Source organism: Alternaria rosae (genome assembly GCF_020736505.1).
Source record: "Alternaria rosae strain MPI-PUGE-AT-0040 chromosome Unknown BKA58scaffold_1, whole genome shotgun sequence".
NCBI classification, from domain to species: Eukaryota; Fungi; Ascomycota; class Dothideomycetes; order Pleosporales; family Pleosporaceae; genus Alternaria; species Alternaria rosae.
Genome location: NW_025763570.1, coordinates 3,442,139 through 3,466,057, shown reverse-complemented (window position 1 = coordinate 3,466,057; position 23,919 = coordinate 3,442,139). Strand labels below are relative to the sequence as shown.

The 23,919-nt window shown below is 51.3% G+C and overlaps 11 protein-coding genes across 11 annotated transcripts; 6 read left to right on the top strand and 5 right to left on the bottom strand.

Annotated features, from left to right (window-relative positions):
• Positions 1-363: 363 nt before the first annotated feature.
• BKA58DRAFT_373598 (uncharacterized protein) lies at positions 364-2,003 on the bottom strand. Its single transcript, XM_046169238.1, has one exon. The coding sequence runs from the start codon at positions 1,975-1,977 to the stop codon at positions 379-381; it is 1,599 nt and encodes a 532-aa protein (XP_046031493.1). The 5' UTR covers positions 1,978-2,003; the 3' UTR covers positions 364-378.
• A 961-nt stretch (positions 2,004-2,964) lies between these two features.
• On the top strand, positions 2,965-4,039 carry BKA58DRAFT_22082 (marvel domain-containing protein). Its single transcript, XM_046166244.1, has 4 exons — positions 2,965-3,266; positions 3,319-3,601; positions 3,650-3,882; positions 3,974-4,039. Exons 1-3 carry the CDS (start codon positions 3,185-3,187, stop codon positions 3,744-3,746), a joined length of 462 nt encoding a protein of 153 aa, XP_046031492.1. The 5' UTR covers positions 2,965-3,184; the 3' UTR covers positions 3,747-3,882; positions 3,974-4,039.
• A 1,470-nt stretch (positions 4,040-5,509) lies between these two features.
• Positions 5,510-7,347, top strand: BKA58DRAFT_407766 (major myo-inositol transporter iolT; the record flags this gene model as incomplete). The annotated part of the gene is made up of 5 exons (XM_046172043.1): positions 5,510-5,714; positions 5,764-5,973; positions 6,029-6,290; positions 6,337-7,160; positions 7,214-7,347. 5 exons carry the CDS (start codon positions 5,510-5,512, stop codon positions 7,345-7,347), a joined length of 1,635 nt encoding a protein of 544 aa, XP_046031491.1.
• Positions 7,348-9,312: 1,965 nt separating this feature from the next.
• BKA58DRAFT_396877 (uncharacterized protein) lies at positions 9,313-10,648 on the top strand (the record flags this gene model as incomplete). Its single annotated transcript, XM_046171391.1, has 5 exons — positions 9,313-9,381; positions 9,477-9,606; positions 9,666-10,080; positions 10,272-10,375; positions 10,479-10,648. 5 exons carry the CDS (start codon positions 9,313-9,315, stop codon positions 10,646-10,648), a joined length of 888 nt encoding a protein of 295 aa, XP_046031490.1.
• Positions 10,649-11,009: 361 nt separating this feature from the next.
• Positions 11,010-12,305, bottom strand: BKA58DRAFT_396876 (uncharacterized protein; the record flags this gene model as incomplete). Its single annotated transcript, XM_046171390.1, has 1 exon — positions 11,010-12,305. The coding sequence occupies one exon, from the start codon at positions 12,303-12,305 to the stop codon at positions 11,010-11,012; it is 1,296 nt and encodes a 431-aa protein (XP_046031489.1).
• Positions 12,306-12,711: 406 nt separating this feature from the next.
• Positions 12,712-13,781, bottom strand: BKA58DRAFT_434361 (uncharacterized protein; the record flags this gene model as incomplete). Its single annotated transcript, XM_046173260.1, has 2 exons — positions 12,712-13,128; positions 13,740-13,781. 2 exons carry the CDS (start codon positions 13,779-13,781, stop codon positions 12,712-12,714), a joined length of 459 nt encoding a protein of 152 aa, XP_046031488.1.
• A 233-nt stretch (positions 13,782-14,014) lies between these two features.
• On the bottom strand, positions 14,015-15,227 carry BKA58DRAFT_464540 (uncharacterized protein). The gene is made up of 4 exons (XM_046174915.1): positions 14,747-15,227; positions 14,489-14,697; positions 14,285-14,437; positions 14,015-14,234 (listed from the first exon to the last, which is right to left on the bottom strand). Exons 1-4 carry the CDS (start codon positions 15,132-15,134, stop codon positions 14,130-14,132), a joined length of 855 nt encoding a protein of 284 aa, XP_046031487.1. The 5' UTR covers positions 15,135-15,227; the 3' UTR covers positions 14,015-14,129.
• Positions 15,228-16,423: 1,196 nt separating this feature from the next.
• BKA58DRAFT_22066 (uncharacterized protein) lies at positions 16,424-18,080 on the top strand. Its single transcript, XM_046166238.1, has one exon. The coding sequence runs from the start codon at positions 16,633-16,635 to the stop codon at positions 18,052-18,054; it is 1,422 nt and encodes a 473-aa protein (XP_046031486.1). The 5' UTR covers positions 16,424-16,632; the 3' UTR covers positions 18,055-18,080.
• On the bottom strand, positions 18,081-18,889 carry BKA58DRAFT_22065 (uncharacterized protein). The gene has a single exon (XM_046166237.1). It carries the CDS (start codon positions 18,774-18,776, stop codon positions 18,108-18,110), a length of 669 nt encoding a protein of 222 aa, XP_046031485.1. The 5' UTR covers positions 18,777-18,889; the 3' UTR covers positions 18,081-18,107.
• A 452-nt stretch (positions 18,890-19,341) lies between these two features.
• Positions 19,342-22,247, top strand: BKA58DRAFT_416537 (uncharacterized protein). The gene is made up of 2 exons (XM_046172596.1): positions 19,342-21,240; positions 21,571-22,247. The coding sequence occupies exons 1-2, from the start codon at positions 19,630-19,632 to the stop codon at positions 22,078-22,080; spliced, it is 2,121 nt and encodes a 706-aa protein (XP_046031484.1). The 5' UTR covers positions 19,342-19,629; the 3' UTR covers positions 22,081-22,247.
• Positions 22,248-22,619: 372 nt separating this feature from the next.
• On the top strand, positions 22,620-23,727 carry BKA58DRAFT_447222 (uncharacterized protein; the record flags this gene model as incomplete). Its single annotated transcript, XM_046174224.1, has 1 exon — positions 22,620-23,727. The coding sequence occupies one exon, from the start codon at positions 22,620-22,622 to the stop codon at positions 23,721-23,723; it is 1,104 nt and encodes a 367-aa protein (XP_046031483.1). The 3' UTR covers positions 23,724-23,727.
• Positions 23,728-23,919: the final 192 nt, after the last annotated feature.

Sequence of the window (23,919 nt, the reverse complement as noted above, 5' to 3'; positions counted from 1 at the left end):
TGACGATGGATAATGTGGAAGCAATCACGTCGAAGATGCGTATGCGCGTGCGGATCCCTGCGCTTATGACGTCATCGGGACTTGGTGAGCAGTTTCCCATTCGGGTAGGTATAGATTGTGGTGAGCTTTCACGGTCAGCGCGTCTGGAGCAATCTGAACGGATAGGGCGCGCAACACGAGCGTCGTGGGCGGGCGCGCAGCTAGGGCGACGGGGGCTACTGGGGCGTACATAGCGTCCACCACCTGCGTGACGGCAGATCGAGGAGCTCAGCATCTCATCACTCACATGTTAATAATTTGAGGGCAATATGTTCAAGATATAAGAGTTGATTAATAATCTACCTACTCAACCAAGGCGACTTGGTGAAGAAAGCCTGCCTATGCCACATTGCTCCGCCGAAATGTAGTCAACAGCTGTTCCTGCATAGCAAACTGCTCGTTTTTGGCCGCGAGCTCGTCGGCCAACGTGCGATGCGTAGGATCCGAGCACTTGCCTTGGTTACGAAGTTGTGTTTCCAACGCATCGACGTTTGCATGTAGTTGCTGAGTGACTTTGTCTAGCTCGATGACACGTTTCGTCTTCTCTGCATGATCCTTCTCGACATCCTCCATGAGGGCTACAAATTGATTGGCAATAGCTTTAGGCCCTTTGATGTCGACTTTGGAAGTCGAAGAGATGGCGCTTTTGACACGCTGGAACAAAGAGTAGTTGCGCTTGTTACTTGGTTTAATGTTGATTGTCAAGGCCACGTTGGGTAGGTGGGATGTGGCTGGCATGTTAGCAGTAGAAGTAGATGTCTTGGATATTGGATCGCTGAGATTATTGATGTACTTTCCAAGGTCTTCCAATTCAGCTAGCATGACAGGGTTCATCACCGACCTGCTTGCTGCGATTGGTGTGCGTGGTGAAGTTGAGACATTTTGTAGATCGGAGAGAGTCAGTGTACATTTGCTCTTGGTTCGTTGTTCCTGCCCTAGAGCCTTCAGCGTGGATATGACAGACGCGAGCTTCGACTCCAACTCGGCACACTCAAGCGAAAGGCGATGATTCTGTGAGGCTAAGCGTTCAATCTCCAGCTCTAAGGCACGCAGCTGGTGCGCATCTATAGCTATGTCGGCTTTATCTTCTTGAGGAGCGATGGGAGTAGTGCATGAATTCGTCAAAGGAGAAAGGGAAAGAGTTTGGGTTACCGGGTCGCCGAGATCGATATCACGGAATCCGTCAGAAGTAGAATGCTGTTCGGCGTGTAGGCCACCAATGACTTCTTTGAGATGCTTCACTTCAATGTGGTATCGCTCATTCTCATTTCTCAGTTCCTGGATACATTTCATATCTGTAGCCTGGCCATCAGTCAGATCTGCGTTAGCATTCGCAAGATGACGAAGTCCTTCTACTTCTGCTTCGGCGGCAACCCGTAGTTCTTGAGCATCCTCAAGCTGTTGGTATATGAGCTTCTGGTACTCCTCGCAGCCGTTCTCGTGATGTATATCTGTTGGGCGGCGGTTGGCTAGCGTAGTTTGGACCCCGCGGTACGCGTTTTCAGAAGGAGGCTTGAGGTTAGATAATCGAACTTCCAGTTGGTCAATCCTAATATCCTTGGCACCGAGTTCAGTTTGTAGCTGGGCAATGACGTTTGTCGCGTCTTGGTCCTCCTTGGTACGCTTCTTCGTCGATTTCGCACGACTGAGTTCTTTCTTCATCTCACGAACCTTGTGCTCACTGTCTTCTCGCAACTTAACAATCTTGATCTCGAGGGCTTTGATGTCTCTGAATTGGTTTCCGGACGCACTGGTAAGGTCATAGATCTCGTCTTTCTTCTTTGCTACTTCACTCTTGTAGAATTGGAGTTCCTGAGAAACTTCGTTACGCATGTTCGTAGCAAGAGCCCCAGAGCCTTCAAGTTCGGCAACTCTCGCTCTTAGTTCCGTGATTTCCAGGCCTTGCTCAGAGTGCATGCTATCGTGACGCGACGCCATGGCGATTTCCTCATCGGGGTCGTCGGGGATCGAAGGCGAAGTCTGCATGGTTGAATTTTGGCCAGACTTCTCTATACTGCTCGTACCCACACGTGAAGCTTTTTGTCGGAAAGTCTAGGTCACTTCAGGGATGTGCACTTGTGTCCAACAGGTCTCGCATTGTAAATTCAGGCGAACACCATATTGCTTCATTGTACTCGTCACAGGGCACCTGTACACAGTACGAGAACTCTTCGACCATATCCTAGCGGTATGTTGTAGCAACAATGCAACAGCGAAACTGTTGCTCGAGCTAGACAACTTATTGCATCATAGGTCCCGGCGATGTTGGTTGCGCTATCATCAAGCCACTATAGGTCAGAGAAAGATCATTCGATGGGGAGTTGACGCTCCACGTAGCCTCAAGGACCACGTGATGATATACCGCTGTACATTCTTTGGCGGACATTGACCTGGTTCATCGCATCGCTTTGGTGAATTAGTTAGAGTTGGGCCATGGAATGCAACTTTGTGCAGCTCGCAGCACACTGCTAATGTTGAAGAACTACAAGACCAGGAGTCTAGTAGGCGGTATATACGTGATGCCGCGCTACGCTGCATCTGCCGTGTTACCGGCATACCCTTGGCCGCGTCACGTCGCAGGCTGTGGAAAATGAAACCGTGCACCGCCACATATGTTTGACGACGCTGCCCAAACACCGAGCGTGGGACCTTTGTGTTGAAACAAGACGCTCGACGCGTCCGAAAATAAAGCTGTCAAGTCACAGATTATTTTGAGATGAAGGAACGCAAAGATTGCTTGCTGTGCGGGGAACAAGGCCAGGACAAAGAGGAGAAGATGCGAGAAGGTTGTGCAACACGTCGCATCGCCAGCGGCACTAGGAGCTGGGATCGAGGCGATTGACCAATCACGAACGCGACATGTGGCTCCCTGATCATGCGCCACTGCGAGTGACGTCGGTTTCAGGGAAATCAAGAAGGGACAAGGTCGTGGCAGCATCATCGCCTGCCAGCCTGTGCGGAGGCATAAAGAACCAGGCCGCCGCTGTGTTGCAGGCTTCATCGAGCCTTTCTACACCCAGCTGCTGCAAACAACAAATACCATCGACTTTTGGTAGCGAAGATATCTGCAGCCACAACCAGCCTACCCGCCCCGTAGCCCCTGCAGCCATCCATCGCGTAGCCGTAGCGCCTCTCTTCTATCAAAATGGTCGCACCCGCTCTTGTCCTGGGCCTGCGCGGCGTACAAGTCGTTTTCAGCATCATCGTGCTGGGTCTTACAGCCTACAGTATGTTGCACACAGACCGCTCGATGCCGTAGCGTCACTAATATGTCTTCAGTTGTCGATGCCTACGTCACCTGGGTGCCGGCGAGCGTCGCCTTCATGCTCTTCACTTCCATTTGGACCCTCCTGGCTGTCGCATATCTTGTCCTCGCACCAGCTCGCTTCCCCGCTGCAGCCCACAAGTTTGCCATTGGCGGAGTTGAGTTCATTACCATGATTTTCTGGTTCGCCGCTTTTGTTGCAGTGGCCACTCGATGGGGTAACAATTGGTGGGCTGGCCGCCAAGGCACCTTCTACAGTTGCGGAGTTGCGGCGATTGTCTTCTCTGCTTTCAACTGGTATGAAACCTAAACTCTCACGCACGACTGTGTACTAACACATCACAGGGCTGCCTTTGTTGCTTCGACCGTGCTTGCGGCGCTGCACATCCGCAGCTCTCCCAGGAACGACACCGCTCCTGCGCCAAACATGGCCGGCGTATAAACAAAGACTTCCTGTCGCGCGACGCGGCCCAGACCAGCCATTGGTCTTATACCTCATGATACCCAAACCTTTCTTAATTCCACCCTTGTACCTGCCGCAGAATGTAATGTCCAGCGTAGCGGTCGTGTTTTGTGCGGTGCGTCGGAACCCCTGATACCATGTCTTTACGATACATGCTCTTAAAGCGTCGAATAATGGAATTTTTGACTCTGATCTACTAGTTGCAGGTGTCAGCTACAGTTTTGGTGATGATTGCCACGACGGGTCTGCGGCAACCGCGACAGACAGCGCCCCACCTTTAGCGATGCCGGCGGCCACCAACCTGGAGATCATCGACCCTGCTTGGAGCAATCGACGCTTACTGTAGAACTTTCTCAACTCCAGATATTCGCATCTCACCTCACTAAAGCCGTGTTTCTTTTTCGCTGCCCACTCGAATGATACTTCGGCTGCAACTAAGCGGTGCGCTACCCGACGCGAGTCATCATTCCCTCCTGCACGCATCCATGCGAATCAGCAACGAAGCCAGCGCTGGTCGTAGGCCCTTGGCCAACTGCGCATTTACGACTACCACCCGCCAAGTTTCCGGAGGGTCTGACCGACAGTTGGAGCGCGTACCGTGGATGCCGTTCATGCTCAGCATCAAGAGGGTATGCCTTGTGGAGATCTCTTACCTTAAGTACCGCTTGGCTGGGACGCGGTACATCCGACTCTTCCTGAGTGTTGTTGGACATTGATGAAGCACCCACCAGAAATCAGGATTATCATGCATTTGGGCTAACTTACCCCGGAAAGGCCTCGTTGGCTGACCCACTCACTCTATCTGTCTCGCGTGCATGCTCGGAGCAATCCCACGCGCCTCCCGTCGATGGAGTACCCACACACGGACATATTGCTCCAAGAACATCAAGCTACGGGCTTGGTCCAGTTGGTTGTGGACTCTATACGAATTTGATTGCCATGCTGACGCCCCGACGCTGTCCCAAGGCGTGATATTCGTGCATCAACCCCCGCCTGTCGCTTCGGTAGCTACATCACGAGCATTTGCCGCGTTCAAGCCATCGCTACCGCTTAATCCTCCTGATATTCGCGCTTAGTGCGTGCGCCTCTGGGTAAGCATGAGCCGATGCTGGGTGCTTCTCATGGGACCGGATACGATCTTCAAGTTCTGACAATACTACGACACCCTTCAGGGCGTGATATGAAAAGCAAATTATCACACGTCCCACCAATTTGTAGTTGGACCCCAAATCCGTTCGTGCCTTGCGAAATTGATCGTCAATTCGCCATAGGACGAGATCCATGGTGTCGGGTCAACATTTCCTGTCCGTGCCGTCGGAAGGGCACAAGTAGGTGCTGCCTCGCTAAAAGTGCCACTGCAACTTCGAAGTGCAACACGAGAGCAGGTCACGTACCAGCCAACAGGTTAAACACAGGCTCGAAAAAATGCACTTGCAAGCAGCAAGGCGTTCGTTCGGGCTCTTTTGAGCTTTGTTCGGGATGATTAACACCCGATAATTGGAGGAACAAGCCCAATTTAACCGGCTGCCAAGGTATGCAGCTAACGCGCCGCGACGCTTACCCAATATAAGATGCAGGTTCGGTATTACGGTCGTGTTCTCCGCCTTAGCCTAGGTAGGCTACGGAGCATCTGGGGTAAAGAGCCGGGGTAGTGGACCGCCCTTGGGCCACGCCGTATTATAAAGGGTAAACCCCAAACTGCTCGAGCTCAAGCAGCCTCCAGCGCTTTCAACACCGGCATCATGGGTCTCCTCAAAGCTCAGGATGGTACTTCCGACCCCATCATCACCCGCATGGTGGAGCAGGACAAGGTGCGATGGTGGAAGAAACCGAATCTGCGCATTATGTACATCTGGCTCTTCTGCTGCTGCATGGGCGTTGAAATTACCTCTGGTTTCGACTCTCAGCTCATCGGCACACTTCAATTTTCCGTTCCATTCAACACATGCAAGTTTCAACCGATGCAGATTTAGATGGACAATGCTGACAGTTCTAGATTTCGGAGAAGGCTACAAGGACGCAGATGGCGAAGCCAGCATCGAACCCAAGATTATCGGTTTCATGTCCTCATGCTACCAGCTCGGTTCCATTCTTGCAGTTCCGGTCGCACCCTGGTTGAGCCAAAAGTACGGTAGACGTATGTCTATCTTCGTTGGTTCCGTCATCATGGTCATCGGCGCTTTGTTGCAAGGTTTTGCTCAGCACAGTACGTACACAACCCATCCAGATGCACAGTGGCGGCGTATCTAACACATTCGCAGTTGGCATGTACATCATCGCACGTATGCTCCTTGGTTTCGGTATCCTCTTCGCCATCGTCTCCGGTTCTTCCCTGATCGGAGAGTTGGCTTACCCCAAGGAACGCCCCTTCATGACCTCGCTCTTCAACGCCTCTTACTTCATCGGATCCATCCTTGCCGCTGCCATCTCAATCAGGACAACAGAGATGGTTGGAAACTGGGGCTGGCGAGCACCATCTCTGCTGCAGATCTGCCCGTCCATTCTCCAGATTTGCACTGTTTTGTACGTTTCTCCGAACGAGTTTAGGGTCTCGCACTAACCTAATTAGCCTGCTACCTGAGAGCCCACGTTGGCTTGTCAGTCGTGACCGTGACGAGGAAGCTTTCGCCATCCTGACCAAGTACCATGCCGAAGGTGACGCCAACTCCATCCTCGTACAAGCCGAGATGGCCCAGATCCGATCCACAATCAAACTCGAGATGGAGAACTCAAGCCGCTCGTGGATGGACATGGTCCGAACACCCGGTATGCGACGCCGTGTCTTCATTTCCTGCTTCCTCGGTCTCTTCACCCAAATGAGCGGCAATACTCTCATCTCGTACTACCAGAATCTTTTGTTCAAGATGATGGGATACACCACCAAGTACGCCAAAACGCGCATCAACATCGCCAACCAATGCTGGAGTTTGATCAACGGTGTCACCATCGCTCTCGTTGTCACGCGATTCCGCCGTCGCTGGATGTTCATGCTTTCCGCTGGTTCCATGACCATGGTTTTCATGGCCATGACCATCGCATTCCAGCGTCTCCAGCTTGCTGATGCCCAGGGCACCAAGAATCAGGCTGCGCAAATCGCCTCGCTCGTTTTCTTCTTCGCATACTCGCCCTGCTACAACATTGGTAACAACTCGCTCACATACACCTACCTCGTCGAACTCTTCCCCTACGCCCAGCGTACCATGGGTATCGGTGTCGAGCAAATGTTTGGCAAGCTCGCCGGATTCTTCTCCGTCTACGTCAACCCAATCGCTCTTGACGCGATTCAGTGGAAGTACTTTGCCATTTACTGCGGATGGATCACATTCGAGTTCTGCTTTGTCTACCTCATGTACCCCGAGACATACAACCGCACGCTCGAGGAGCTTGCTTTCTGTAAGTATACGACGAAGACGACTTTGATCGAGCTATCGCTAACTCCTTCCCAGTGTTCGAAGACAAGGAGCTCGCCGACGAGGCTGTCAGGGCTGTCGAGAAGACCGTCAACCACGGCCACCACGACGAAGGAACAGTTACGGAGCACGGCAAGATGGAGACTACTACCATCGAGCGCACTGCTTAGGTCGTGTCTTGTCCATAGTTTGTCGCTGTCCATCACTCTTCGCTACATAGGGTACGCGCCCGAAGCTATTGTTGCTTCGGTGAATTTAAACAACGTTCGTGCCCACGATTATGCCAATTCCCTAATGTTCACGTGCATTCCTTTCGTTGTGCGATGAAACTTTTCAACGCACGCTTTTATTCAATCCTCATGAGATAACAACAAAGGGAAAGCTGATGTAGGTAATGCGACGGTCGTAACAAGCATTCCAAGGTTGGTGGCGGTACTCAGGTCTTGACGCCACAACTCTTCGATTCGCCGCGCCACAGTAAGCTCATCAAGCGTACGCCACCCGTCTCCTCAATCTTGAACATCGTCATCCCTCCTTTTAACCATTTCCGTTGTTGCTCGAGTTGCTCCTATCGTTTTCTCAGGGCACTACATTACCCTCATCATCCTCTTCACCCAACTTCCGATCCGCCCCTTCCGAGCCATGTTCCCGAATGTCTCTTTGCACTTTTGCCTGCGCAGTCTCAGCCTGCTTCGCTAGCGCACGATCAAAGGTGCCCCTCTCTGCTTCTGTCCAAATAGCGCTCTCGATGGCGTGTCTGTAATGCGAACTTGAGATACCACCTAAGTCTTTGATTGCTTAGTGCAGCTAAAATGGTCACGTGGTAGAGCATGGTCACGTGATGCTAAAGTCATGACAATGCCCGAGATGTATTGCTGCGCCATTCCGGCGATGGCGTAAGGTCAGCTATCAAACAAAATATATCTAGTGTTTACTATCAAATGAGCCGCCAATGAGTAGAGAGCGAAGCTATTATCTTGAGTATCGCAATGCCAATACATCTGCTCCAGCAACAATGTGAACTTTGAACATCGACAAACTATTTAGTACTTCACAAGTCAATTTCATCTTCTTCCGTACTCTCCCGTTCGGCGAGTACGACGTTTTCGTCATGATCAGCTACCTGGGTAGTTCTCTTTCGCCTACGTCTAGATGCGCTTTCTCTGGATCGACAGGTCCTCCTTTGAACTCGCGGCCTTCTCCCCTCCTTGGGCTGTAATGCATGTTCTCTTCTTCTCGTTCTCTGAGAGCATCGAGATCCTCGGGCTTTCGCCGTTGGCTGAAACGCGTATTTCGCACAGAAGGCTTCATTTTGATCTTGGTCGATGGCATGTTTGAAGCTTTCTCTGCTAAAGTGTTGCTATTTGCTTCTTCAGTACGCGTCGACATTCCTGCGCGGGTATCAGTCAAACTTTCGGACTGAGCTACATCAGACTCGTCTTCTTCCTGGCCCACTTCAGGCTCATCGTCGTCAGTGCTCTCATCATCATCAAGGTTTTCATCTTCGGAATTCTCGTCGTCAGTATCGCCCTCACTGGTACTATCCGAATCGCTAGTAGTACCGTAGAGCTTGTTTTCTACTGCCCTAAATTCTCTCCTCAATCTGTGAAAGTACCAGCGATTCGCATCAGCGTCATGCTTTTTATCGATCTTTTTCTTCCATTCCACCATCGCAGCACGGAACGTTACGTAAACAGCACTGCTGCGGTCTACTACGGGTTCGGTATTCCCCAGAGCATAAAGTAGGTGCGCAACCGTCTCTTTGATTGGTTTGGTGGTGCATTTGTTGTGGTAAAGATCGAAAGCTTCCATGTCTCGTCTGAAGTCAATTGGTGGAGTAGGTTGTATGAAGGTAGCCATCTGAACAAGCTTGTGTAGATCTTGCGCCTCTTGAAGAAGTTTTTGAAGATCATTATGCTGAGGAGCAACAAGGTTATGTATGAAGGTAAGGTCAACATGTTTGCTGCTTGCAAGACTTGTCAAAGCCACATGTATAGTGAACAGTAAGCTCGTCAAAGTGCAATGCGTAGCACTCCCGAATATCACAATCAACTAGTAGCATGAGATTGTATTCTGCATGGTACTGATAAGAAACCGATTGGTTGTACCGATGAGCTCAGATCGAACAGCACAGAATGCAAACGAAACTGGCGGTTACCATGGGGACGTGCCCAGGTGGTGAGAGCGAACTCTGCCTTTGCAAAGTGCGCGTTGTCAAGCCACCTCCACAACAACCTCGCACCTGCCTCAGAATTGCTTGAAGTTTTCGTGGCTCACATACTGATCTGACAATCTCTAGATTCTCGCCTCGCCGATCACTCACAGCACGATGGATCTAGCATCCCAACTTCACGAGCAGTTCCGCCTCTGCGGAGGGCAGTCATTTCTGCCTCAGGACGACATCGAGGCCACCTTTGCGGTCTTGTACGGTGCGCATTCCCTGACTATTTGGCATTGACCTTGTCCGCACGCTAACATCAAGTTTGAGGCGAGTCCACCGAGCAGGACCGAATCGATTTCGACCTGCTGTTCCGCGGTCTAAACGAAGACATCTGGGAACTCCAGCAAGAGCTGTTGGGGAACACAGTTGGATGGTGGTGGGCCCTGGTCGCAGCATCTCGTCTGTACGACCGTTTGAACGAGATCATGGACAAGAGGATCAGGGCATTGGCGAACGGCAGCCATATCATTGTCAAGGGCTTGCCTCCAACCATGCCAGGGCAAATGATGTCGAGGTGGGCGAGCGACTACGTCGCTAACTCTTCTGCTCGCTCGGCGTCCCTTTCCGCAACACCTCTGGAGAACAAGAGAATCCCCGGGGAAACGAAGACTCGTCGTACGGCCCGCATCCGTCGTGAAAAGCGTCAGCGCAAGGAAGCTGCTATGACCAAGGCTGGTGCATAGTGCGCTGGTTGGTGGCATTAGCGACTACTTGTCGGCCTCAAGATCAGGATACGTGATCTTTGTAAATGATAAGTACACCACGTAGTTCTATACCATATTCAGATTTTCTTACCGCCCTGATCCAAAATCAAGCGTTCTCATATGCTTCCTTATATTTCCTCGCATTCTTCAACCTGATATACTCCTCCAGTGTGATCTTCCGCACAGCTGGACCAGTTACAGACTCAGTGGCTGGAATACTCGACGTACTAACATTGCTGTCTGGCACTGAAGTTATAGCGATACTCGCACTTGGTATAGCGTGGCACTTTGGTGTCGTATCCGGGGTTGGTTCTGCAGTGATCGTCTGCTCACCATCGCTGTCCTGGATAAAAACAGATCTGCTCATATTCAGTAGCGTGTCCGCTACCTGAGCCTCCGCAGAGAACAAAACTGGCTGTCTCAGTGCTAGCATGGTCCTCGCTGCCTCTCGATCTTGCTCGGCGTGATGTTCGCCTGTTCGACCAAGCCTGCCAGTACGGTGACCAAGCCACCCCATGCGACTTAAGCTTTGATGAGGTCTGGTAGTAGCAGCAGTATCTTGCTGCGAGCATTCCGAGATCGTGATAGTGGGAGTGTTTGGTGGATTATTCAACATCTTGCCAGCTTTTTAGATCGAATGAAGGAGTTGTATGGTTAATTGAGGGCTAGCCGAGTCAAAGTGATAGAAAAAATGCGGCTGTTCACGAAAGTATATTGCAAGGTTTAGCACGGTTTACGAGTGGCTATATTCTCCTTAAGGTCAGGCAGAGCACTAAACGCAGCTAAATACGAAAATCCTGGACGATTAGTAGTAGTGAATGGTCACCTAATCTGCAGCGCGTGAATTCAGTGACTGATTACTAGAATTCAAAAAGCTGTGTACACGAGGCAAAGTCTACTCCTCCCATTATTTAACGCCCCAGATCTCATTCCATCTATCGTCTTCCGCCATAGCCCGCTCCACTTCTTGCTGCGTTAGCGCATGTTCGAAATCCATTTGTTTCACCATCTCGTCTGTGGCATTACTCTTCGGCTTAGCGCCGAAAACCTTGTAGCTTTTATAGAGGAAAGCCTTTTCACCAGCAAGATCATCTGGAAAGGCCTTGGGACGATTAGGAGGCTTCAGGAGTGCGTCAACCTCTCTAGCTCGAAGTCCGGTTGGGCTATCAAACTTGAACTTGAAGTTGTTTCCCGCAGATGGCATGAAACCTTCACCCTCATCCAGCCTCAAGTGCTCAGGTGCTGGTTGCTCAGGTTTGATGGCCTTTGAGGGCGATTTTCCAGTTCCGGGAGCAGCGGCAGTTTTGTTTCGTTTCGACCGACGAAGAGGTGTACCCTCACGCGGATTTTCCTTCTTAGCCGAGTTAGTCGACTCCAGAGTCCTTCCGGGAGCGGGTGAATTCATGAGCCTTTGAACGAAATCCTTACTCGCAGGATCAACAGTGATATCACTGTTTGCCATCTCCCTAAGGATGAATGCAGCAGTAAAGTCATCGTTATCGACATTGTGAACAAGTGTGCTTCGCATGGCACTTTCATGCTTACCGTGATCAGGATGTGTATAGCCTTCTTGTCGTTCGAGCATGACTAGAAAGAGGAGTTGCCGTTGACGCTCGAGTTCTTTGGCTTGCTCGAAATCTTCAGCCTCTATTGGTTCGTCAATATCCGGTGATTGCGCCAAGCTATCTATCTTCTGTTCAACCAACGTCCTTTTGCTTGGAACTCTCATCTGTGGTCGCTTCAGAGCATTGTGTTCTCCAGTAACCTGAGATGCTGCTTCTTGCTCTTTCTGTGGAGTCAGGAGGTCCTTGGACTTTGACTGCCTCTTCCGTGTCTGCTTTACTGGGCCTTTCTTGGCGAGCATTACGGAGCCTTGTGCCAAAGATCCAGCCAGAGCAGCTTCGAGCTGTTCCTCTTCGGTTAGAACTTTATCCGTAGAAACCTCGTTCACATTGCGCGTAGTACGGCGGACCCATGCAGAAGTTCCACTTTGGCGGTTTTTGTGTTCTGCTAGACTACCCAGAAGGTGGGTTGTAGACGTATTTGAAAAATTGGCATCCTGTGTTTCGGGCAGAGCGACTGTTTCTTCAGCCGGAGTCCTCTCTGCTACCAATTTCGGAGTTGAATGCGCTGGTTTCTCGCGACGCTCTCTGGCTTCCATCATAGCTCGCCACAGCGAAGTACCTTCTTTTAGATGGGGCATGTTTGGTTAGTAGTTGTGCGTTTTTACTGAAAAATGAGAGTGTAGAGTATAGATTCTAGACTTTTCAAGACGAATAGTAGGGAAATCCATTCACAAGCGTACCTACGCTGTAATCACACAATGCTAGTCGCTAGGGCAACAAGGGGTGTGAAATAGCTTAAGAAGATACGTTAGCTGCCCAGTATATGCTCAATGACATTGACGCTTACTAGAAATTGGAGGCATTGTCGGAGTGAGGATACAAGAGATTCTGCGTGTGCATCTCAACATGATGTCAGAACTTCATATATTTCACTACATAAGGCCTGTTTACCTAGATAATTCCTCAGCAAGTAGAGGTCCTGCATGACTACCTAAGCTGCTTGCAACCCTCAATCGTGATCATTTCCGCCACGATCACCGACTCTCAACTAAGTCCTCCAGGCTCAGCCCAGTCTTGATCTTTCCAATATCTGTGCTCCCCTTGCATTGTTCGTTCTTTCCGAATGGCCCTCTCAGGGAACGAGTCAGGCCAGCCGTCCTTGCGCCAATGCTGCAACCTCAAAGATGTGTGATAGCTGTATGCATCGTCGTGCCATTCGATACGTGGCTCTGCATACTGGGGGTCTATAGGAGCGAGTTGGCTCTTATTCTGGAATACAGACGCAGAAGGTTGCGCTTTGGTAATCCCCAAGATCACTCTGATCTTGTAGTCGGCCTCCGTAATTATCTCGAGGCGGTTGTCTTGGCGAATCTTTTCGATGGCTTCGTCGAATACTGCAAGGGCATTGCGGCGGTCTCTTGGTGAGCAGATATCGCTGTCGTTTCTCGCGGAGACCGCTGGCTATGGTAGTAACGAGGTCGTCTCCTAGAGGACCTTGGTACTGGAAGTCGCTCATAGAGAGGCCGGTTCGCCTGGTCGGCGGAGGATTGGGTGGAGTACGGCGAGCACCTGAATCATGTGGGATGCTGGTTGCCTTTGGCATTAGAGATGTGGTATAGCAAAGCAATCTTAGAAGTGGAAGAGGGAGAGGAGGGTGATAGTAGGTGCAGGTTTTGAGACACAGCTAGGTAACAAGACTTTATGCGATCTAGAATCTGAGTGGTATTACAGTTTTACCGCGTGCGCTCTGATGAACGTGACTGCAAAGCAAACGCGCGCAGTAGTAAGACATGATCATGAGAGAAGTAAATTTTGTCATGTTCAATCGTCGCCGCAGAACAGGATAAGTGCAAACGCCGACAATCGCTGCTCAATATCAACTTCTCAGGTCTCTCATGACGTCAGGACTCATTCTTAGAGCGGAAGTCAGACTCGGTGTCTCTTGTCCATACTCCGCCTCTTTTGCAGGTACTCAATCCCACTTGAAGAACTTCTCATCATCGTTGACCTTGCGCATGAACTTCCAATGAAGATCCTAGACTCACTCATTTGAACCGAAAGAGCACACTTACTGCCTCGTGCTCAGCATCAGTAGCCGCTGTGGCACGAGTCATGGTGATGATGGAGAGGTCCTGGCGGCGTTGAGGTTGAAAAGGATACAGATTGCTGAGATTGCGAGAAAATCAGTGGTATATGAGAAGTCAATCGAAGGGTTTTGAGAATTCCTCTCCTGGTGAAAAGTGATCATACAAATTAGGCCTAGATGCGTATTCTCTTTCACCACTATGTACTCCCAAAGGAATCGTGATACCCATACACTGTGTATATTCATCGCATCCTCGATCTACCTCGGCGGCTCAAGTTTGACCCGATATTAATTTCTTCACGACGTACACCTGTCTTCAGCAGGCTTTACCTGGCACTTCCATTGCCATATATCTCATATGAATCACCTCGTCTAGTTACATGTGCCTGGGTCGCTTTATTCGGGATGGGGGCGTTGTAATCTTTTGAACATCCTCCTCCTCATCGCTGTCGGCGCCTTCCCCTTGGGAAGCGCTGCTATTCTATACAATGTTAGCGCCGCGCAAATGTCATTTGGAGAGATGCAACGTACATTTCTTGGAGTGGTGAAGGATACGAGATCACTGACCACTGACGGTGATGGTGGAGGCGGAGAGGGTGCAACAGACACGGCGGTAGAGGTGCCGATCAGGGGTTGATTACTCTGCGAAGAAAAGGCGCTGAGGGGAGTTGGCCGCCCAACACCCTGTGAAATGAGTCAGCTGGGCACTCTCATACTCATTCGACAAAGACTAACTTCTTGTTCACCCTGAAGTATTGCCTCGGCGCTCAGGTACGTAGGTAGAGTCGTGAGAAAGGCGCCCTCGATCTCTTTCGCAAGACTCTGTGGGTCACCTCGTTGCGCCTGGCTTCTGTTGATGATGTTTTGAAGGGCTATGGTGATAGCATTGAGAGCTCCACGGGCTGACTGCTCAACGAGGGCATAATCTCTGTTCTTGTCATGCGCTACCTACTGCGTTAGATTGCTTCTTGCAAAGATTGTTCAATTAATTACCGAAGCCGTAAATAGAAATGAGCTTAGCCTCGTCAACATTTGAAGTGTCGTCGACTCCAGGCTCGCCGTTGTCTGCAGCTTCGGGATGCTCGCCGGGATTGCCGTCGTCTTCGGGCTCGACGTCCTCTTCAGGCTCACCGTTTTCTGATTCTTTGTCGCCTTCTTCTTCGTCTTGTGAGCTTTGCTCGCTAACGAACTCCTCGTCAAAACCTTCATCCTCATCGCTTTCATCGGGCGTTGGCGCCTCCGCCTGAGCGTCGTATGCATCATCGGTGGCTTTGGATTCGTTTAGCCAGTCTTGATACTCTTGGTGGGAATCGAAGCCAGATGCCTGCCAATCTGAGCGCTCATCTTGGCAATTCGTCGACTCCGAGTTCTGATTTGACATCTTGGCTAGACTTGGAGGACTGATAGACGGTCCGGGTTGAAGGTATAGTTGTTCTGTTTCGAAAGGTTGATATATTTAGGGGAGCGTGATATTGGCAGCTATACTTTCTTGCGTGGTGCGATATTCCAATCTGCGGTTGGGCAATACGCGCAACTAATCGCTGCGTCACACCATGTTAGGTCGAAGGCCGCTAATAGTCGCGGTAATGAATGTACGTGGACTGGGAGAGTGACTAGAGTATATACAGGCTGACGACCACATGAGGTATGGTATGGTCCTCGTAGTCTGACCTGCCGCTGACTTTAGTATAAGGTAGTGAAATCGACAGGGCGGTCAATGAATGACTCCGTACTCCATTAGTTAGCGAAACATAATATGCTATCACAATCTCACATTAAGTTCCTCATCGAGCGGCGGAGGCGAGCGTACAACCGCGCCCCCTTTGGGTCTTGCAAGCATTGCCGTTGTAATGAGACTTTTTAGTGTAGCTATATGGCCTACAAGAACAAGGCCTGATTGGAGGGCTTATAACTACATTGAAGATTGGCTCGCGGTTTGCTACACTGAAGTGTAGACATTGAGTAAACATTGACACATTCACAGCAAGCGGATAATGTGTGCCTGCCGCGGAAAACAGCAACCTGTCGAGCGGTCGCGCCATCAAGTGTCTTTCTGAATACGTTAGGATCTGAATTTCCGAGTAGACAGTGTTGGCGGAGGCCGACGTATACATCCGCTTGATGGCTCGTCTCCTCGAGGTAGGTGACTACGAGACCAGCATCAGTTCCTTTCATATAATCACAGCCTATTGCATCGCATCTCGAAGTTAAAATTGCTTGGCTCTTGATTTTCACGAAGTCTCAATAAGATTCCTCCATCATTTACTGTATATAGACCACTGAACATGTCCAGGTGAGGGGAATCTGCTCGGTTCGGCGTTTTCGGATATATGGGCCAGTTGCTGTGGGCGTACCATATACGCGCCATCAGCAAGGATTCATCGTAATTTGGGGTTGCTGAAGCCATAGGGAGTACTGGATTTGATGAGGTGTGAGGAGGAAGATGCAGAGGTAGACGCATGGAGATGTAGCGCTGATCTGCTGATCGTCGGAGATTCCCGGCTGTTCCTCCGATGCATCGCCAAGAGGGCAGGAACGCCTCTTGCGGCGTCTCTCGCCGTTGTACTATGTAGTTCGCGTCTTGGAATGCAAATGTCTTATCGAAGCTGTAAATACTGGTCTCAATGTCATGGTGTTCTCACAACCCCGCGACGCGTGTCGCTCAGCAATACGAAGGCTGCGCCACACGAGGCATGTTCCACGCGTCTCGGTCGGGCCTAGGCTCCCCTGAATGCGGGCGGACGTTCGCAACGCGCTTTTTCTCAGACATCGGGCCATTGCGATGGGGTGAAACACGTTGTGGACATCTACGATCTTGATCTCTGTACTCTCCTTTAGCTACCAATCCCACAGATGCCACACAGCAAACGCTAGCGACCATGTCGTCTTACCGGAAGCACATGCCGCGCCCGGCCCGCCTCGTCTTCAGCGTCATCCTCATATATGCCTTCTTCTGGGTCAAGGGCTGGCCGCGCACGTACGACGACGAAGAGCTCCCGCCGAGCAAGCGGCCGCAGCAAGAGTCGAACCTCGGCCCGCACCAAGTCGACCATGACCAACTCGTCGTCGCCGTCACCACGACCGCAATCGACGTCTACAACAAAGTCACACCTCTCATCCTCAACACCAACGAACAAGATCACGGCACGCTCCTGCTTTTTTCGGACCTACAAACGGAGATTGGAAGATGGCCAGTCTTTGACGTCATCTGGCGTTACAAATCCGACTTCATACAGAAGACGAAGCAGCTGGAGAGATACCGCGCTCAAATCGACTATGCGCGGAGGAGCATACCCCTGACCAAGCTGAAGAAGGAGGACCCGGAAGAAGAAAAGAGGGACATGGAGATCCTGCACAAGTACAAGATACTGGAGACAATGGCATCTGCGTGGGAGTACAGGCCAGACCGCAGCTGGTATGTCTTCGCCGGTGACGAGACTTACGTCAACAGGCCAAACCTGCTCGATTGGCTGAGTCAACACGACCCAGACGCGAAGCACTTCTTTGGCAACCCTCCCGCGCCTGCGACGGCGCGCGTCCCCGATCCCTTCGCCGCCGGAGGCACGTCGTTCATTCTCTCGCGGGGTGTCATGCTGGAGCTGTTCAAGAAGCGCAAAGACTTTATCCAGAACTGGCGGGAGCAGATTGCGGACCACACGACAGCTTTCGACCTCGTCGCCAGCGCGCTGCAGGCCGACCTCAAGATCAGCTTTACTACAGTCTGGCCCAGTATCTCTGGCTTCGACCCAAGCACTGTACCTTTCTCGCCTGCTATATGGTGTGAGCCTATCTTGATGATGCACCACATCACACCAGATATTGGCAGTGATCTGCTCAGATTGGAGAAGGACCGACCCTCGGACCAGCCCACCCTGCGCTTTGCAGATCTATGGTATCGCTTCATGACCCCAGAAGACTTGAACTACACACGCAATGACTGGGACAACTTATCCTCCGAATCCTCGAACAACCGATGGAACATCCTTTTTCAAGGTGGCGAGCATCAGGATGCGGATCGCGCAGGGAACGGAGAAGCGTCGCCAGAGGCATGTCAAGAGTCCTGCGACAACAGCAGATACTGCGTCCAGTGGTCCTACTCTTCGATCACTCAGAAGAATTGGAACGAGAATCCGCCGACTAAGTGTCACCTTAGCAGCAGTATACGCTTTGGGACACACAAGGAGCCACAAAAGTTAAACGTCGATGGAGAAAGGGCAACACTGACCTGGAAAAGTGGGTGGAAGAAGGACAAGTTCAGTAAATGGACCAAGCAGCAAAGGTGCAAGGAGCAACAGCAATAGCTCCATAGTCTCATCATTTTCAGCGTTTTAGCGATATTCTTATTTCACAAATCTCAGCCCGACTTTGTTCCCATCTCCAGTACTTCTTGTAGTTCGGCCAAGCCCCTCATCTCCGCCCCCGTCGTAACGTCCGTCTCGTCTCCAGAATCCCCGTTGTCCTCGACGTCGCCATTGTGCGAGCTCAAGGCCCTCCCAGTATTTCTCTCCACTTCCCCATCCAGTCCAGAAACCGCAGCATCATCAACCAATGCTCCAAGGCCGAGACTGACTTTCGTACAAGCCATCTTCAAGTCCCGGAACCAACCCTTCTTCGCATTCACCACCTCGGCGTATCCGACGGCAAAGAAGTACAACCCGCACAATGCCCCCAGGTTATCCATGCTTGGGCGCTCGCAATTTTCGTCCAGAAATGCCCAAAGACTGGCAAGGGAAAGGCGTTCATCATCGCGTCGCGAAAGGCTAATGTTGCGGCGGAGAAACTGGATATCTCCTTGGCTTGTCATATATGCCGAGGCTCTGTACGTGATGTTGTCGAGGACAACGTGGCCCAGGAAGAGGGACTGTGAGGAGAAGCCGACTCTGTCGTTCTCAGGCCGCTCCCAGAGCACGTTGTCGACGTCGAAGAGCGCGTTGTAGACGTCAGGGAAGTGTTCCTCCACGGTCGTGACGATCTCGTTGTAGGTGTAGGCGCCGGGGGGTTGTGACTCTATGTTTTGAGCCATTGTGGAGGACCTGCAGTTGGTAAAGGGATGTCAGAGTCTGAGGTCAAAGGCCAAAAAGATAGAGCTAGCAAAGTTCAATTCGAGGTCACTGTGCGTCGCGTCTGCAGTGTGATCTCATTGCCCCATTCGGCCTTGAAAGTGAAGGTGAAAGTGCACCTCGTGGAATCAAAAAGAGCAAAAAGTGAAGCCTAGTGGAAGTATCTCCATAAGACCGAGCTTTAGGGGTATCAAACTGCGAGCTGATAGAGAGCTTCTTGAATCAGTGGTAGTATCGCCATAGACGGCTCACTCTCAGCTATATGTGCTGTTCGATGACAGTTTCTTGATTTATGTAACATATAGCACGGTTTAATAGCTAGAAGCTGGTAGAAATGGCAATTATATCCTTTGAGTTTCATATGTTGTCAGTTTGAACGCGTGAAGACATAACCACTAGATGAGACGTCATTCGAGAATGCCATAGAAGGTGTCGCACGCGAGTACTCCAATGCACGTGCACGTGTTCACGCTAGCGTCCATGGGCCGCCTGATTGATCCTTCCCGGAACAAGCAACGCTTCTGCGACCTGCATCTCCTTAGCCTTATCATCAATACCCCGTGCATTGCGATATATTATGCTGTAGTCCAGAGTACTTTGCACCAGACTTCTCTGCATGCTTTGTCATACATTTTGAGTGTAGGGGGTCGAGCGTCTGGCGACGCGTAGTAGCTCGGACGCGCCAACATTACCGCGCGACTTGCTGGCAACAAGGCCAGTGATCCTTGACAAAGAATTGACCAGACATTGGATGCGCTGGAACGCGACACAAACGGCTCTCCTCCGCGACTTGCCATCTTCCACGAAAACCGGAAAATGGCCCTTCAGACAATTCGAAAGCTAATGGCCAAGTCCGGCGCCGACTTTTGCATGGATGCACTGCCACCAGCGGATTCCCTGACCTGGATCGAACCTGCACTGGACGAGGAGGAGTTCCCAAGTCTGTTGATCGGCAGCGTAGGCAATCGCAACGTGCTTACTTATCTGGTGCCATCCAGCGGTGGATGGGAGGTTCGCTACTGCCTCAGATCCATTGGCGATGACCGCGCGACCTCGACGCTGCCACTAATCACTGGAGATGAGGCCATTACGAAACCTCTCATCGTTCCGTTTAAATACTTCACAGATGGAACGAAGACCAAGAAGCGGATGCTTAGCATGATTATACGTTACTACTTCCTTTTGCAAGGTCATATAAGCAAAATCGATGCGTGGAACGATGACTTTAGTCGGCGGTTAGCGTCTGTGCTGAGGAAGGCCTACGAGAAGACCGATGGGGGCCATGAGAGCTATAAGCGTCCCCGAGAAACAGGCGAGACTGTGGAGGAAAGCTCGGAGCCGGAAGATATGGACAGCCCGAATGGCTTACTGCCTTCCAACCAAAATGGCGTGGTAAACGCACCAGAGAGTAACGTCACGGAGGATACCCCACGTGGTTTCAGCTGGGAGGGGAACTCAGACTTGCAACAACTATGGGCGTACCTCGCTGAGCGCGACGCGTTGCGACTCTTGGAGAATATTCCCGATGCTGATGACATGGAATTCTTGGATCAGACATACATCCTAGAGGCCCAACCGAAGAAACTATTTGTCGGAAGCCATGCAAGGTCAGGGGATAGAATTTATGCCTACATGGTACGAGTAACGCAGCGCGGTTTCCATGAGATCCGATTTTACGTGGAAAGCGCTCGTGGTTCCAAGACGTTAATGTCAGCCGAAGCTACAGGGAAGCAGCGCATCTTGCATCCTTTCAGCAAAGCCTACCCCAGAAGTACCGGTCCCAGCGAACAAGCTGATAGAGCCAGATTGACGCTCATGATCAAGTGGTATTTCATCGCAGCTGGAATCGCAACGGACTGCGTCTTACACGAAACCAAGGCCTACCCCGAGCGTCTCCGCTGCGCACTAGAGTACATATCTGATCAAATGGGAGCTAACGCCGTCAAATCATTGGTGACCGTACCAATGGATGACAGTATAGCAGGTGAGAGTAGCGAAAGCTCCTACACCCCAGAGGAGAAAGACATCCAAACGACGCTATCCAATGAACCCACGCCTAAAGCGCCTCGCTTCCCTCAGAGCGCTGCACGTAAATCAGCTCCTTCGATAGTAGGTCGTACAATTCCTCATGAAACACCAACACAAAAGCCGCTGCCGAGGACCTCGTTCTCCAAGTCTGCCAGCCCCGAAGCAGCTCCAACACCCACGGCCCCGCTGCGCAACGCTAAGCGCTCAGCTGAAGACGAAGAGTTTGAAGCCCTCGCCAGGCTGATCATGCAACAAAATGCACTCACTAAGAACCTCAACGACGTTGATCATGAGCTCGAAGTTATGGATGCGCGTTTCGAGGCTTTCCAGGAGAAATGGAAACGAGAGCGCGCAGAGTTGGAGAAGAAAAGAGACGACATCCAAGAACAGAGGGCTGCGGTGAGGAACATGTTCAAAAAACGGAGGACGCTCGATGTGGAGAGTGACTGATGGAAGCGTGTGATAGGCGGTCACGTCTGCGAACCATGGTTGAGCTCTCAGGATAACGGGAACCCTGGTCAGTCTTGTGAAGTACGGTATATAGGCGCTTGAATGCAGCCCCATACATTCTCAATACGAATTATCTTCCATCGTTGCTGGGTATCCTTCTTAGCCACCCGTTCGCTTATTGCATGTTCAGCTCGAGTATCAGTCGCCGTGAACCTGAATCACCTCCTCAACCCAAACACACTGCCGCATCGGCTGCTGTAGCCTACATGTGTTTCAAAGAGCGCCTCATCACATTCTCAAAGTAGGACTGCTGCGCCCCAGCGGACCACGAGCCCTTCGGTACGTCAAGTAGCGTCGCAAGTCACCCAGAACTGCCGGTACCTCGACTCAGCGGCCAGGCCAGTGGCATGGCCCACTGAAAACCGACATGAAATGACTGGAGAGTCTCATGACCAACCTTCGCAGAAGCCGACAGCACATTATGGTTCTTGTAGGGTTTCTGCACTTGCAAAACTACCACATACTCTGAACTTGTCAACGGCAGACGCACCTCGACTCGAGCATAAACCCACAAGAGATGTGAACACACTGTGTGTTGCCGGGTCTATTGTTGCTTCCACTCCCGCCATCAAGAAAACAAAGGAAGCGGTCAAGCAAGCGCCGAGACGTTGCAAGAAAGATGAAAACCCCGCTCCTGTCACCGCAAGACCATCGCACGAATTGACAACTCTTCGCACATCTAAACCTCAATCGCCACCCAAAGATGCAAACGCGCCGGGACCGATCTAGCTGCGCCTCTGAAGCGGGTTAGTCATTCTGTAGCTCTGGATCTCGGCCTAGGCGCTCGACCACGTAAAATCACTCGAGACATACTGCGACATCCACTGAAACTTCTTGTTCTGGACGCAAACGAAGCGAAAAGCAAGAAGCGCAAACGGGCAGCGCCCGAACGGGACGAGAATGTGGATCCAGCCTCTGCAGGTCACCGCGTCCAGCGTCAAAATCTCGAAAAAACCGAGGTTGGAGCGTTTGGAGGATGGGTAGCATTCAGGAGGGTAGAGGCGTAGGCGCAAGGCAAGGATGGTGAAGCAAACGGTTGTCGCGGTGACCCCGACTTTAGTTGTCTGAAAGTATAGCCAATACTTCTCTAGCAGGGCGTCAATGTCTCGTTTCTGAAGGAACATTGGCAATTCGAGCTCACTTCGACTCGCAGTCACCTGAGATGCGCTAGGCTCATCCACTCAATTCTATAAATCTATCAAACCCTTCTCTGAATGATACTTTCTTCCCCTACCCACTGCATCCGATTTCTAATATTGGCCAACGTCATGCCACATCTACGTAAAAGAGCTCAAAAGGCCCGCGTGGTGGATATCAGCGACTCATCAAGCCAGGCATCCGAAGACAACAGCCCCCCAGCCAAGATCGACCCCAAAGCCAACAGAGTCCGTCTACATTACGCTGCTGAGAACCCAGACAGACCTAACGCGGGGATAAATGGGAGGTATGGCATGTTTTCGCAGGTCGATCCTCTTCTTCCACCGCCTGCGACTCCGAGCAAGACGGCAGCGAAGCGCAAGAGAGCGACGATGGACAAGACGGGTGATAAAAAGAAGTCAGGGTTGAAAGATACGTCAAGAGAGCGAGATCAGAGTCCATTGTTTGAGCCGGAGCATGCTCGACAGGAAGATGCAGACATGTCTATGCTCAGTCCGCCTTCGACGCCATCGGCCAACGTGCGCTTGCCAACCCGCAAGAAGGGAAAGCTTACCGATTTTTCCACCTTTGCTCCCGGCCGCCGCGGACAGAGGCCTATCGTCATCGAAAGCGGATCTTCAAGTTCAGACTCCGATTCGGACGCAAATTCCAACATCGTGGTAGCCACACAAGATAACCTCACGATCAAGGCCACCAAAGAGCTCATCGCCACTTCCGTCCTGCCTGGCGATGTCTCACTCGTCGATGATTACATCGGCCTACTCAAGGATATAGCGGCTTACTCTTCCGAGACCGCTAAGCATGACCGTATTATTGAAACACTCTCCGAAGAAGAAGCCACCGTATCCCTCGCCCTCGAAAGGCTTGCCGACAAAGAGGAACAGGAGTATGCCGGCATTGCACAAGCATGCGCTCGGGGAATACGGAACGACATGACAGGCCTGATTATAGCCGCTGATATGTCTGCTATCCATGCTGCCGTTGAGAAGCGCAACAAAGAAGCGGAGGTGGCTCGTCAAGCTGTACCGGAGGTGATGGCGGAGAGGAAGGAAGAGCTAGAGGCGCAAGCGTCGGAACTACGTCACAAGCGAGAGGCTTTGGAAGGGGAGAGGACAGACTCAGAATTTGAGAAGTTGCATGAGAAGAAGTCGGAGTTGGAGAATCGGGGTGGCATGGCCATGGCACTTGAATTGGGCAAGAGGTTGGCGAAATAGGAAGGCGCAAGGGGATCTCGGTGAGCTCGCATGGTGCGTCGTGAGTAGGCCTGCGCTTCCAAGGGATGCTATCTCAGCTGCACACATGGCCCTGACGAAGTGTTAATTGACTTCTCGGCTCATTTCAAGCAGAGATGGTTCGTATGAGCCGTCAGATGATCCCAAGACCACATGTACCTATCATTTAGCTACATCT

Excerpts from the sequence above, each read along its gene's own strand:
- BKA58DRAFT_373598 (XM_046169238.1), bottom strand. The coding sequence starts at position 1,977 with ATGGCGTCGCGTCACGATAGCATGCACTCTGAGCAAGGCCTGGAAATC.
- BKA58DRAFT_22082 (XM_046166244.1), top strand. The coding sequence starts at position 3,185 with ATGGTCGCACCCGCTCTTGTCCTGGGCCTGCGCGGCGTACAAGTCGTT. Across the intron at positions 3,267-3,318 it reads GCTGGGTCTTACAGCCTACA|TTGTCGATGCCTACGTCACC; the intron begins GTATGTTGCACA and ends ATATGTCTTCAG. Across the intron at positions 3,602-3,649 it reads GTCTTCTCTGCTTTCAACTG|GGCTGCCTTTGTTGCTTCGA; the intron begins GTATGAAACCTA and ends AACACATCACAG.
- BKA58DRAFT_464540 (XM_046174915.1), bottom strand. The coding sequence starts at position 15,134 with ATGTCAAATCAGAACTCGGAGTCGACGAATTGCCAAGATGAGCGCTCA. Across the intron at positions 14,698-14,746 it reads CATTTCTATTTACGGCTTCG|CGCATGACAAGAACAGAGAT; the intron begins GTAATTAATTGA and ends CGCAGTAGGTAG. Across the intron at positions 14,438-14,488 it reads TACTTCAGGGTGAACAAGAA|GGTGTTGGGCGGCCAACTCC; the intron begins GTTAGTCTTTGT and ends CTCATTTCACAG.
- BKA58DRAFT_22066 (XM_046166238.1), top strand. The coding sequence starts at position 16,633 with ATGTCGTCTTACCGGAAGCACATGCCGCGCCCGGCCCGCCTCGTCTTC.
- BKA58DRAFT_22065 (XM_046166237.1), bottom strand. The coding sequence starts at position 18,776 with ATGGCTCAAAACATAGAGTCACAACCCCCCGGCGCCTACACCTACAAC.
- BKA58DRAFT_416537 (XM_046172596.1), top strand. The coding sequence starts at position 19,630 with ATGGCCCTTCAGACAATTCGAAAGCTAATGGCCAAGTCCGGCGCCGAC. Across the intron at positions 21,241-21,570 it reads TCCAAGAACAGAGGGCTGCG|AGCGCCTCATCACATTCTCA; the intron begins GTGAGGAACATG and ends TGTGTTTCAAAG.